At 42.9% G+C, this 14,913-nt stretch overlaps 1 protein-coding gene across 1 annotated transcript in view; it reads right to left on the bottom strand.

Moving 5' to 3' along the window:
* The window catches only part of RYR3 (ryanodine receptor 3), a 296,319-nt gene that overhangs the window by 224,013 nt on the left and 57,393 nt on the right, over positions 1-14,913 (bottom strand). The window contains exons 7-12 of the mRNA XM_066612315.1: positions 14,412-14,511; positions 11,551-11,644; positions 6,095-6,169; positions 4,955-5,111; positions 4,104-4,112; positions 879-1,043 (exon numbers count right to left, since the gene is read on the bottom strand). Coding sequence (XP_066468412.1) covers positions 879-1,043; positions 4,104-4,112; positions 4,955-5,111; positions 6,095-6,169; positions 11,551-11,644; positions 14,412-14,511 — 600 coding nt within the window. The remainder of the gene's footprint in view (positions 1-878; positions 1,044-4,103; positions 4,113-4,954; positions 5,112-6,094; positions 6,170-11,550; positions 11,645-14,411; positions 14,512-14,913) is intronic.

Genomic DNA, 14,913 nt, shown 5'->3' with positions numbered 1-14,913 from the left:
CACTATCAATTTATTTGAAAAGCAATGTAGTCACAAACCCAGCAAATAAACAGCACTCGACTATTTGATTGCTTTTCACTGACTGGGTTGTCTATCAGAAGTTAGAATAAAGATTGCCTCATTTCCAAGATAATGCTCCCAGTCAAGAAAATCAATTGGGCTGATCCTGTCTACATCCCACACGTCAAGGTGAACAGACACTACATAAATGCGGGCACACTGCAGAGCCAAACACAAATCTGCTAAAAGCCCCGATCTAGTTTGCAAGGAGTAAGGCATGGAACCCACACTACTTCACAGTGCACTTTCTGGCCTCATGCGCTTCTCAGCTAGGAGCCAGTGGCATGCACAACTATGGCCCTATGAATACAGGCTGATCACAGCTAAAGCACCATATCAAAATATATATAGTTAGCAAGTGCATTCAAAGTATTTTAATAGGCAATGCTCTTTGAAATCTTAGGAAGCTGCCTTATACTAAATCAGACCAGTGGTCCATTTTGCTGAGTATTATCTGGCAATATCTGGCAAAAAAAAAGTCTGGCAATTGACTGGCAATCACTCTCCAGTCCTCATTCTGACCCATTTAACTATTATTATTATTAACAGTATTTATATACCAGTTTTCAACGAAAAGTTCACAAAGCAGTTTATAAAGAAAATCAAATAACTAACGGCAACCTATTCCAAAAGTGCTCACAATCTAAAAAAGATACAGAAGACTACCAGCAGACAGCCACTAGAAAAGACACTGCTGGTTTATTTATTACAGATACAGGTAATTAAACTTCGATGCAAAAAGAAAAGGAAAGGAAAGGAAAGACACTGCTGGGGTGTCTTTTTATTTTATAAAACTTTATATGCAATATTTGGTTTACCTTCCTTTTAAGTGGTCCTAAACGTGCTGTTTTAGCATCCTGTGCTTTGTAGGTGAGCCACAAAGTACTGGCTACATGCTGTACAAAACATACTGAATCGCCATACTTTATTTCAGGAACCCCCATGCCATCTATATCACGTTTGTGAACAGAGTCCAGTTTTTCCTTTATCCCATGAACAAGAAAACAAAGAGAAAAATTAACTGAATACCAGTGGAATGTATCACATAATTTGACATGCAAATCTTTTATAAATTAGCATAACATTGCAGAAACAAATAGATCAAAAGAGGCAAAAGACACTTTTATGATTACTGGAAAATACTTCTGAACAAACTTATAATGTAACTGGCCTGAAAACTAGAAATGTATGGAGAACTACTGTGATACTGAAGAACTTCTGAAATAAACAGGAAATTCAGAAAGAGGTTCTCTAAGGGGGAACAAATATCATCTTTGGTGAAAGATTGCCTGCAACAATTTTGTTTTTTTCACTTGCATTGACTGTGCTGCCCAGGCATGCACAGTAGACTGACAAATAAGTGCTATTGACAAGTGGGGGTTTGATGTGGAACTGTCCAGGAAGATGAACCCTCAAGCAAACTATGAGGATGGCTTTCGCAACATGCTGAATTTTCTAAAACCTTTCATGGTAGTGTGAAGATTTTGAACAGTGGGGAAAGAGTGTAGTTTTTGTTAGTTCAGTGCCCGATTTATTTTGAAAAACAGAAGTTAGCTAACAGAACTTCTGATCTTTCTCACAGATCACCTCCTACCTCAAATACCTATCCATTCAATTCAGAGCCCAATCCTGTGGTCCGCAGCATGACCCCGTGCCGCGGACCACATTCGCAAATGTGCTGTAAGGCACATTTGCGGGGCTTACTGCCAGGCTCCTGCTGGAACTAGCCCAGTGCCGGCCGGAGCTGGGCTAGCACACAGCGGTCCCTGGCTCAGCGGTCTCCTGGACCACTGGGCTGTGGAATGGGAGGCAGGGGCGTGGCCGGGGGCATGGGGAGGCGTACCGTGGAGGGAGGAGGTGTGCCAGGGGGTTGGCAGGAGGCATGTCGGGGGAGAGAGAATCGGATCCACGGAGCTGTGCTCTACAGGATCCAGGGTGCTCATGGAGGGCTGCGCACCCTACACAAGTGCCTTTACTTTAGCGCCGACCTTTTGGTCGGCGCTAAAGAGAGTAGCTCCATTGCGGGGCTGCTTCCCTTACTTGGGGGAAGGGGACAAATGTCCCCTTCTCCCGAGGAGCCTCCTGCGGTAGCGCGGGAGGCACAGGATTCGGGGGCAGCCCTCTGCGGAGCTGCTGAGCCTGGGCGCTGCGGGCAGCTCAGGATTGGGCTGCCCGGTGCAATCCCAACCCACTTTCCCACACTGACATAAGGCCAATGCAACTTTGAGATAAGGGAACAAACATTGCAATACCTTGAGGAGGCCTCTGTGACTGACACCGAATGGCAGGATGCAGCACATGCCCCACTGGCACAGCTATGCCAGTGCTGAAAGTTGGTCAGGATTGTGCCCTTAGGCTGCAATTCTAACCACACTTGCCTGAGAGTAAGCCCCATTGAACAAAATAGAACTTACTTCTGAGTAGGCCCAGTTAGGACTGTGCCCAAAGTATAGCACTGAACTGTGTACCAACAGTACATTGCTTTCAATTGGCCTATGGTATGCTGTCTTTTGCTACATTGCACCCAGAGTTAACTGTATGATTTTGAAAAAGGGCAATGATTTCTTCTTCTTTTTTTTAACGAATTGCAAAAGAATGAATCTAATAATGGTTGCCTTAACTATGTTAATTCCCTTTTTCACTCCAGTGGATAACAGCTGTCACATTTCAATGTCAATTTAAGTCTAAATAGATAACATTGTCACCGCCAAGATGAAATGAAATTTCAGTATACTCCTTGGGGATGCTGTTATAAAGTCAAGACCACAGCAAATTATGTCATATCAAGCTGATGGTGGTGTGAAGTTGAATGTATTTATGGTGAACATTAGCAGAAAGGACAACTACAGTCAGAATATTAGCAAAGATTACACAACTTTATCTCAAATGAAGTGGAAGTGGACTACTTTGAATGTCACAACTAGAAAATTAATTGATGGACCTTTTTTTCTGTGCACTCAACATATAGCACAATTCTGTTAGGGTGCAATCCTAACCAACTTTCCAGTATTGACACAGCTGTGCCAATGTGGCGTGCACTGCATCCTGCAGTGGGGAGGCAGTCAATGGGGCCTCCTCAAGGTATGGGTATGTTACCTTACATTGGGGCTGCATTGCAGCTAGGTCAGTGCTGGAATATTGGTTAGGATTGCTCCCTCTGTCCACTAAGCTTATTTCAGAGAACAGCAAGCCCATTTTAAAAGGCACATATTATGATACTGTCTGTTCAAATCAGCTGAAGAGGCACCAAAACCTTAATGCTGCATGTTTGTTACTTGTCAGCTGAACTCATTTAAAAGTAAAAACAACAACACTTTTATAGCCAGTGGCATAGCTAGAGGGGGTGCAAAGCATTAAGTTATGCAGGGAGCCTCACTGCGGTGTGCAAGTGGCCCATCCCCTTGAGTGCCATTCTGGGACGGGGAGCAAAACAGAGGCGTACACCTGGCTCTGAAGGAGGGGAGGGGCTGCTTGCATGCTGAGGTGCGGCGTCCTGAAAAATTTAGTGCTTTGCACCCCCTCTAGCTACACCACTGCTTATAGTTAGGCATCATAGGTACTATCTAATCCAGCAAGGTGATTCATGAAGGAAAGCAGCTTCTTCCATATGCACAGAAAATTCAGGTGCTGGTGCGCATTTGTGTGATGTACACCTACATTACAATACCTAAAACTTGCAGATGGGTGTGCACATCCCCATCTGTGACCATTAGTTATTAAGTACAGTGAATTGCGAATGGCTAAAGCTAGATCAAGGCCTATATAGTATGTGGCAGATTGCCTTCCAGGATGTGTCGCACACGTGTTTTTTCTAAGAAAAGAAGTTATTAAGCGTTGGGTGGTGTCCATTATGAGCTACAGGTCAAACATGGTATGGCAGTGGCAGATCTGTCTTCTTCAAATGTAGATCAACCTTGCAAGCCTGCATAGTTGGGGATACAGTCAGTGGTCCAATTTAAAGAGAAAAGGGGCAATGTGGGCGGGGTGGAAAAATCCCAGCCTCTCCCTCGAGCATCATTTTCCCCTGAAAGCTAATCGATTACATTTATTTTCTTTCCACGTGAACAATAAAATTTTGGATTATTTGCATTTTTCATATTCATTGGACATACACAACTGTACAAGTCATGCATCAGATCAGGAGTGAGCAAACATTTTGAAAGGAGGGTATGTCTCTGACACTGTGTCAGGGGCTGGGAAAAAAAGAATTAATTTATATTTCAAATTTGAATACATTTACATGAGAACTGTGAACTGTTTGCCACACACCTCTTGTACAGTAAAAACATACAGACCAAGCCAGAAACGCATGGAGACATAAATTGTTCAAAGGCAATGGGGGGGGGGGCGCAGTTAAAATAATTCCTAGTGAAAAGCAGAAAACACAAGGAGAATATAAAAAGCCTTGCTCTAACTCGGCCCACAGCTTGCATTTGGCGATCATGACTGGCAGCTGTGGGCCAGGGTGGGCTCCGAGAGTCTCTGATGGGCCAGAGGCTCATTGAAGACTGGGGACTCCCTGCGGGCTGGATTGGAGGTCCCTGAGAGTTGCAAATGGCCCTTGGGCTGGGGTTTACCCAACCCCTGTATCAGATAAAGAGGAGTCGACTCAATGAGAGCATATGCTGAAATAAATTTGTTAGGGACAAATCTATCCAGTTTTCCAGCACTGGTGCAGCCGTGCCAATGAGGTAGGCACTGCATCCTGCAGTAGGAGAACAGTCATGGGGGCCTCCACCAGGTCAGGGAGCATTTGTTTCCTTTCTTCAGGGCTGCATTGCCATTGCACCAGCACTGGAAAGTTGGATAGGATTGGAACTTTAGACTTCAAGACTCTGAAGTGTTTTGCTGCTACAAACTGGTACCCCTCTGCAAATTGATTTTATTGTGTTACCTTTGATGTTCTAAAACAAAAGGAAGTTGATTTTGTGTCAGCCTTTTCTCTGTCTAGCAAGACAAGGCCCAAGTCTTCGGTCAGAGCCAAAAATTGTCCTGTTGTAATATGTCGAAGGCGGAAAGGCTGGCCCCAGCGGATATTACTCCCACTCCAACTAAAAAACACAGACACTTAATATTACATTTATGGTTTACATGGGGCAAACTGAAAACATTTGTGGCACAGACTATCCAAAAACTAAGCTCTTTTCAGTTCCACTGATTTCCAAGGGAGAGGATTAAGCACACACTTAACTCTCCCACTAATTTAAAGCAAACTTAAGAACTTAGCTTTGACTGTATTGTACCCTCAGAAATTCAAACACCATATTTCTCCTTATTTCTCTCTTTTTAATTTTATGTTAAAATATTTATTTATCCCACCTTATCTCTAAGGAGGTCCACAGAGTTTAAAAAAAATAAAAATAACACCACTGAAAGATTATACAAAAAGTGCACCAAAAAGGAGATGAGAAAAGAAATATAGCAATAGAACAACTCCATGGCTGGTCAATAGGATCCCTGATACAGCGGTCTCCTGGATTGTTTTGCTGTGAACACACAGTGCACAGTGAACCTTCCATAAGAGGGATGCCACAGGGAGCAAGCTACCAGTAAGAAAGCCCTCCTGAGTTTCTGACAGCTAAATTTCAGTTAGCCAGGGAACACGCGTAAAACACTTCCTTAAGCATCTCGGGGCATTTGTAGATTTATGTGGGAGAAAGTGGTCCCTCAGGAACACTTCCCCTCAAGGAAGGACCTGAGCCACAACAAATCAGGGCCCCCAACATTCATGCCAGCTAGATGGTCCAGAAGGATACTACAATCAACAGTATTCAACACCTCTGAGATGTCCAGCAAAATCAACAGGGGACACACCACTCCATCTAATTCCCAGTATAGATCACCCACTAAAGCGACCACAGCTGAATGAGTTCAAAAAAGAGGGTGACAGCCCCACTGAAGTGAGCAAAAAATCAATATTATTGATTTCATTTATTAATAAATGTAAAGTCAGTGAACAATTCAAAAAGTGCTTGATTCTATTATTTAAGACCACAGAACCAACAGCAGAAGGTTGTTTCAGAGACCAAAATACCTTATTCGAAGGGGTTCTAATCTCCATAAAGATCTTGCATGTGCACCGGCTCCCCCGGCTTCATAAAAAACCCTCCTGAAAAAATGTTTATTCATTAAAAATTACATTTCAGAAACAGGTCAGCTCTGTTGTCATTCTAGTAAAAAGGACAATTCTAGTTCAAATCAGTAATAATTATTATTCATATGGCATCATCTGTGTTGACATATTTGATAGCATATTTGATAGCATTCTGCAGTACTGAGATCAGTTTCATTACCTTTCTGTTTTTTAATTTGATATTTTTAATACGCTGGTCTTACTGTTTTTATCTGTTGCATTTATGTTCTTCTCTAATATTTCCTTAATTTTTATTTTCAAATCTTTATTGAGAGCCACCTTGAGGTTTTTTGGTGATGGATGGATATAAATACCATAAACAAATAACCTAAGTTTAAATGACAGCAACTGTTACCTTGCATGTGCCGATCTTGTCTGATTTTGGAAGCTAAGCAGGGTCAGGCCTGGTTAGTACTTGGATGGGAGACCGCCTGGGAATACCGGGTGCTGTAGGCTTATATCATAGTCTTTCGAGACTGAAGGTTGCCAACCAAATGTAAATTTGTGATTACTTTGGCACTATATCTATTTCATCTAATGATGGACTCACTCCCAAGCTCAGTTTTGAACTGGGTGAATTTAACAGGCTGCAATCCTATCCACATTTTTCCTGGAAGTAAGTCTCATTGAACACAATGGGATTTACTTCTGAATATATGTGCATATGATTGCATTGTTATTTTCCTTAAAAACTGGGGTCAGGGAAAGAGAAGAGAGAGAGAGTCTCTGGAAAAGACCAAGAGCAGCTGCATATAGTGGTTAGTATGCCCACACCTCTTCCTGCTTCTCCGCTTTCTCTTTACTGGACCAGCAACTGAATGAGGAAAATTCCTTAGGAGTTTGCATCTGTTTCCAGCACCCCAGACTATAGAAACCAGGTAGAGGAGGGCTGTTGGGGGGGGGGTGCCCCTCAAACCCACAAAAGCATCTATGGGGCAAAGAGACATGACAATCTACTGGGTTGTTGTTGGCAAGGCAGACCAAGAGTCAAAATGTAACTAGTTTATTAAACATTCAAAAAAAAAAGCAAATTGAAAAATATGGTACAAGAAGGCTGATGGAAAAAGATACCCGAGCTTGTCTGGAAAGCACAATGAAAATGTTTGATGCAGTAACCAGTAAAGCCCAGCAAGTGGAGCTGAAATGCTACTCAAATAACTCAGCTCACATGCAGGTGAGTTAACCCACCATGCAGGTTAACTGGTAAAGTTGCAAACTGGCTAGATGGAAAAGAACAGACAAAGCATAAATGCACTGATTGCTTTCTGGATAGAAATACAGTGCCTATTTGCTAGCTACTTACATCTGTCCAAGGAATCCCCAGTCCTTGCACTTGTGGGTGAACAAGCGGGAGCTCCTCACCATTCAACAAATGGGCGATTCAGCAACAGGCAAAAAATAATTGAGTGAACCCAGAGTGTTCACCACCTGGTTCACTTTATCCCACCCCTTCACCGTCCTAGATGGACATGTTTGGTTGCCAAATCACTAAGCACATGCCAATTATGGAGGGGGGGGGGGTTCCCATTCCAGAGGGGAATTTTTTAATTATGGATATTACTGATGAATTTTGCTATTTTAGGTTTTTGGAATACCTAGAAGTGTCACAAGAATTTCTTGAGTCTCTGGAGAAAAAACAAAAATGATGTTTGATTCACTTTTACCCAGCAGTCATATCATTTTTCTTAAAATTTCTTGATGAATTTATAGTTTTGCCATATTTAGTTTTAGACAATTCGCAGAACACATGAATGAGGCCAACTGGAACAATATATACTTTTTAATTTGTTCTGTATTCTACTGAGATTTTCTAATATTATCATCAATGTTCCTCTTGATGATTATAATTATTTCAAGCCCGAGCACAAGTTCAAACTTGTGTTCTTTGTTTTGTTCCTTTTCATAGTGATGGGAAAGAGAGGCATATTATACACAGCTATGAGCAATAAGGTAAAATGTACAAGGAATAATTTAGTGCTAAAATTCTAGATAATTATTCAACAATAAAAAATGAAAGCAATTAACTTTTTTCTAACTCTTCCAACATATACCAGAAAAGTCTATTTGGGATTCGGCCAGAACATACATACCATCTAAAAAGATGAAAAGGAATTATTTATGAATTAATTTCTAGTAAAAAATGTTCCCCTAATACAAATCAAAAATATGAAGCATAACATCAGTGAGGTTCCAGAGGTGCTTTGAGGAGGCCAATTCCATTTTCTCGTTGCAACCCCTTGTGCCACGTCCCATTCCATTAAAGAGGCCCCTCAATCTTCAAGAGTGATTTTGGGAGCGGGGAGTGCAGTAGGGAGGAAGTAGAAAGCTCTGCTTCCGAATGAGAAGCTTCTCTGAGTCCTACCAATGTTCCACTACTACATTCATCAACGTGCAGTAGACTCATCTTTGCAATCATCATAATTATTCCTGTTGTCTTATATGAGGGTTCATTCATTCTGATAACAAGTAAACAATACTTACATTTAAATTATTTCAAGAGTTAGGAAAATGTTTATGCTATTTTACAGCCCAATCCTATCCCGCTTCCCCACTAGCATAACTAGAGGTGAGCTGGCAGGCCTTCATCAACATGTGCTGCAGGCCCAGCTGGAGGGAAAGCCGGAGTGGCTTCCCGCGTACCAGCATATCCACAAAGAGCCACCAGAGTAGGTCAGCTTGCACAGGAGGTTGGAGGGAGGGAGTTGAATGGGGGGATGAGCAGAATGAGGGAGGGGTTGGTAGGATCGGTTGGTGATGGGGCAGGGAGGAGGCTGGATCAGGAGGTGGGGCAGAATCAGAAGTGGCAGCACATGCTGAATCCTGACTCTGCAGACTTGTGCCAGCAATTAATGGTGCAGGTCTAAACCAACCCACAGCGACTGTTGGAGCTTACCCCAGGGCAAGGAGAGAAATGTTCCCTTACCCCAATGAGACCTCTAGTAGCTGAAAATCCCCCACAGCGTACAGCGCTAGTATATCTGTACACAAGAACATAAGAACAGCCCCACTGGGTCAGGCCATAGGCCCATCTAGTCCAGCTTCCTGTATCTCACAGCGGCCCACCAAATGCCCCAGGGAGCGCACCAGATAACAAGAAGACCGGCAAGGCCTCCTGGGAATTGTAGTTTAAGAACATAAGAACAGCCCCACTGGATCAGGCCACAGGCCCAGCTAGTCCAGCTTCCTGTATCTCACAGCGGCCCACCAAATGCCGCAGGGAGCACACCAGATAACAAGAGACCTCATCCTGGTGCCCTCCCTGGTGCCCTGCCTCCCTTACCTGTAGTACTGCAAGGATATGATTTCAGGCTTATTTTCCTATACACTATACACTATGTGCCCTCTGGATGGTCAGCGAGGGAAAGGGGAGATAAAAGGAGACTTAGAGATGGCAGAGAAATTAAATGAGTTCTTTGCATCTGTCTTCACGGCAGAAGACCTCGGGCAGATACCGCTGCCCAAACGGCCCCTCCTGACCGAGGAGTTAAGTCAGATAGAGGTTAAAAGAGAAGATGTTTCAGACCTCATTGATAAATTAAAGATCAATAAGTCACCGGGCCCTGATGGCATACACCCAAGGGTTATTAAGGAATTGAAGAATGAAGTTGCAGATCTCTTGACTAAGGTATGCAACTTGTCCCTCAAAATGGCCACGGTGCCAGAAGATTGGAGGATAGCAAATGTCACGCCTATTTTTAAAAAGGGAAAGAGGGGGGGACCCGGGAAACTATAGGCCGGTCAGCCTAACATCCATACCGGGTAAGATGGTGGAATGCCTCATCAAAGATAGGATCTCAAAACACATAGACGAACAGGCCTTGCTGAGGGAGAGTCAGCATGGCTTCTGTAAGGGTAAGTCTTGCCTCACGAACCTTATAGAATTCTTTGAAAAGGTCAACAGGCATGTGGATGCGGGAGAACCCGTGGACATTATATATCTGGACTTTCAGAAGGCATTTGACACGGTGCCTCACCAAAGGCTATTGAAAAAACTCCACAGTCAGGGAATTAGAGGACAGGTCCTCTCATGGATTGAGAACTGGTTGGAGGCCAGGAAGCAGAGAGTGGGTGTCAATGGGCAATTTTCACAATGGAGAGAAGTGAAAAGCGGTGTGCCCCAAGGATCTGTCCTGGGACCGGTGCTTTTCAACCTCTTTATAAATGACCTGGAGACAGGGTTGAGCAGTGAGGTGGCAAAGTTTGCGGATGACACCAAACGTTTCCGAGTGGTGAAGACCAGAAGTGATTGTGAGAAGCTCCAGAAGGATCTCTCCAGACTGGCAGAAAGGGCAGCAAAATGGCAGATGCGCTTCAATGTCAGTAAGTGTAAAGTCATGCACATTGGGGCAAAAAATCAAAACTTTAGATATAGGCTGATGGGTTCTGAGCTGTCTGTGACAGATCAGGAGAGAGATCTTGGGGTGGTGGTGGACAGGTCGATGAAAGTGTCGACCCAATGTGCGGCGGCAGTGAAGAAGGCCAATTCTATGCTTGGGATCATTAGGAAGGGTATTGAGAACAAAACGGTTGGTATTATAATGCCATTGTACAAATCTATGGTAAGGCCACACCTGGAGTATTGTGTCCAGTTCTGGTCGCTGCATCTCAAAAAAGACATAGTGGAAATGGAAAAGGTGCAAAAGAGAGCGACCAAGATGATTACTGGGCTGGGGCACCTTCCTTATGAGGAAAGGCTACGGCGTTTGGGCCTCTTCAGCCTAGAAAAGAGGCGCCTGAGGGGGGACATGATTGAGACATACAAAATTATGCAGGGAATGGACAGAGTGGATAGGGAGATGCTCTTTACACTCTCACATAACACCAGAACCAGGGGACATCCACTCAAATTGAGTGTTGGGAGACTTAGAACAGACAAAAGAAAATATTTCTTTACTCAGCATGTGGTCGGTCTGTGGAACTCCTTGCCACAGGATGTGGTGATGGCGACTGGCCTGGATGCCTTTAAAAGGGGATTGGACAAGTTTCTGGAGGAAAAATCCGTTACGGGGTACAAGCCATGATGTGTATGCGCAACCTCCTGATTTTAGGAATGGGTTATGTCAGAATGCCAGATGCAAGGGAGGGCACCAGGATGATGTCTCTTGTTATCTGGTGTGCTCCCTGGGGCATTTGGTAGGCCGCTGTGAGATACAGGAAGCTGGACTAGATGGGCCTGTGGCCTGATCCAGTGGGGCTGTTCTTATATAAAACAGTAGGTGTTTAAAATGTTGCCACAAGGGGTACAAATACGGTATACACATACACTCTCTTTCAAACATGGCTCTTGGAGGTTTTCAGCAAAATATCATTATTAAACTAAAAAGAGGAAGCATATAAAATATAAAGCTGTAACTCACTTGTGAGGTGAATCATTCTGCTCTGTAGATGGGATTGTCAAGCACTCATCATGGCCATGAAATAAACGCAGCACATGCCCACCAAGTAGGTATCCTAGAAAATAATAAGATTCCTCATAAATTTTTAGAAATAGGTGTCTGGGGATCTCAATGTCTGAGAGCAGATTTCTGAATCTTATGGTATAGTGCAGCATCTAAGAGAGTGAGAAGTTCCCATTTCAAATCTCCCCTTAGATTTAAATCTCCCCATAGACTACCTATAAGCATGCTGTTTGCCCTTCTGTCAATTTTTTTTCATAAACACCAGCTGCAAGACCCTTAGTCTAGATGGGTACAATGGTCCAAAGGTTTGAAGTTTTGCCTCTGTGACATGGTCCCAATGAAAATCACTCCCCCGACAGCTAGTATTTGCTATGGGAAGGAAACTGACCTTGGGAGAGAAACCTTGGGAGGGCCCAGACCAGACATTTTCAGCCACCATGACAGGCCACATTGGTGTGCCATGAAAGGTCCACAGGTGTGCCACAGGAATTTGGGGGAAGGTCATTCATAGTAGGTCCATTGGGGGATGTGAGCCCTCCACTGACAAAATGGTGTGCCTTGTCAATTGTCAAAAACCTAATGTAGTGCCTTGACAACTTTTTAGTGCCTTGTCAGTGTGCTGAGAGATAAAAAAAAAAAAAGGTTGAAAATCTCTGGTTTAGACATGGGTACTCAAACCTGGCTACAAACTCCTTAGACTTCCTTAATCAAGGAAGTGCCTGTCTGTTGCTCTGTCTCCTTTAACTCCTCTGTTATTATTAAAAATATTTATATATACTGCTTTTCAACAAAAAGTAGTTCACAAACAGATTTACACAACAAAATAAATGGTTCCCTGTCACAAAAGTGTTCAAGATTTAAAACAAGCGCAAAAGAGACACCAGCAAACAGCCACTGGGAAAGATGCCATGTTGGGGTAAAGAAAGTTGTTTTCCCCTGCTAAATGTAAGAGGGCAACCATTTCCAATGGTGCCTCTTTGCCCAGTTAACTGGGGGTAACCTACCTTACACTGTTTTTGTAGAATTATTGACAAAATGTAAAGCATTTTGAACTCTACAGTACAATCCCAGTGCTTAATACCACTATCAGTACAGGGTTGAATCCTAAGGTCTTCTTTTCTGAGCAGAAGTAGTGCCATTTGCACAAGAGGTGAGGAGGTTGATTATCACCCATCACCTCTACAGCCCCCTACAACCCAGACATTTTTCCTGAGGATTGTGGAACCCTCATATTGGGGCGGGGGCAGACACAGGGAGCTGCCAAGGTAGAGGAAAATAGGCCAAAGTCACCCTTCCTCCTTTGCATAGATGGGGTTTAATGATAAGGTTTGCAAAGGTTTTCACAGAACTTTGCACAGATGGGGTTAGAAAACAGTTTCAACTACAGTTTCAACTACAACAGCAGAAAGCTCCTTTATCAGTTCATGAGAAAGACATTTTCAGAGAGAGTTTTAGTACTGCAAGTTTTTAAAAAGCATGGAACATAAGTTGTTAGAAACACCAAACAGAAGTCCTGTTGTGAATTTAGATCTCTTCCTTATCAGGGTTAGAGACTGATAGGGTGCGAGAACTATATGTCTGAAAAGGCTAAGTTAGGGTTCAGAGACTGTTTAGTGGAAATGAAAACATCTAGTATTATTACTGCAGAGTACACAACTGTAGAAAAAAGCAAAGTTCATTACACAATAGCACAATCTTAAAGAGTTACTGATATCCAAATTATGGAAATGTGTCAACATAGGCTTGACTGATAAATGAAGTCATTTCCCTTGCACAAAATTAATCATTTGTATAAAAATCAATACTGCACAGAGGTAGCAGGTGATGGGGGACAGTAAACAACTTGGCTCTTCTGTAGATTTACATTTAATGGAAGGCAACTTTCCAACCAATTTAACATAGAGAGACCAGGACAAATGAAGGCACTTTGTCTCTCAGCAAAAGTGGGGAAATGACTCATCATCATTTCACTGTGAGCTGTTCTAAATTCACCACTAAATAGCCAAATTAATATTAATGTAGAGACAAACACTACAAAGGAAATACCATTCTAGATATTATGTGCTTACACACCTTTGTGCTAACATAAAACAGCTCAAATTAGTTTGGATTTAACCCTCATACGATTAAATCAACCACAAAAGGATTTGAAACTGCCACAAATACCACAGCAAAGTGAGGGGGGGGAAGCATATATTGCACTCCTGATATCCTTGGAGGAAGGATGGGAGAATGTCAGTCTGTCAGGACTTATTGGAAGTGATGTCATTAGTCTGGAAGTGATGTCATGGCAAGAAGTGACATTATCAATTTAGGCTTCAAATCTAAGTTATGATCAAAGATTCCATCACACAGTGCACGTGTGCTGTCATTTTGCATGGCTTGGAATTCAAACATTTCCAGCTTGGAAGTCAAAGCTGAATGCAGACTTGGATCCTTCTCCAACCACACAGCCCTCCTCCCTTTCCAGCATCCCGTCTTCCCACCTATTTAGGGGAAAGCACTATGCCTCTCTCCCACTGGGAGCCTGCCCTGTCCAGCAGCTTTGTCCCCTGTATTTCCAGCTCTATATTTTCAGTGGTGGCTGAGCTAGGTGCGACGTGACCCACCTGAAACTGGCTCCCAACCCACCTAGTTGGTCCCGACCCACAATTTGAGAAACGCTGTCCTAGACAAAAGAAGCAGTGCATTGGGATAGTATTCCCACTGAAGTTAGAATTTGAAAAGCACTGATTTTTTTTTTAAGCAAAGAAAATTACAGCGCATAGTCACAAATTAAATAGCAATTTTAACTAGCATCAAAACACAGTTTAACAAACCTTCTTCAACACTACTTCCTGAACAAGTGGGGTGCACATTCCATAGTGTTTGCATAAAGGACGCATCCACCTGTATGTTTCCATATGACACAGAAAGATGCTGAAAGAGAAAAGCACATTCACAGAAAGCACAATGAGAACAATTATCTCCAAGACTGTACAAAGTCATAGACTTAAAACAAACGAGCCTTGTTAAAAACGAAACTCATTCAATTGTTATGTCTTGATGAGAATGAGTGTGTAAGATTAGTATTCCACTTTCCCTTCCATCTATAGTTTTGTTGACAAGGTGCAAGCCTTGTTACAACTGCTCTAAACAGGAGGTGTTGTATTCGATTCCCTTCCCACCTACCATCCTTCTTTATTGGACCCCTTTTCAAACCCCCTCCCCTTTTTTGCAAATTCTGCTATATTCAGGGGGGAAGGGTTTGTGACTAAAATTCCTTGTAGAGGCAAGTAATCAACAGCAGAACCTTGCACTTTAAAACTGGGAAAAAATGGA

This window comes from Tiliqua scincoides, chromosome 1 (assembly GCF_035046505.1).
Source record: "Tiliqua scincoides isolate rTilSci1 chromosome 1, rTilSci1.hap2, whole genome shotgun sequence".
Taxonomy (NCBI): domain Eukaryota; kingdom Metazoa; phylum Chordata; class Lepidosauria; order Squamata; family Scincidae; genus Tiliqua; species Tiliqua scincoides.
Note: the sequence above shows the minus strand (reverse complement) of the source record. Positions and strands in the feature narration are given on the sequence as shown.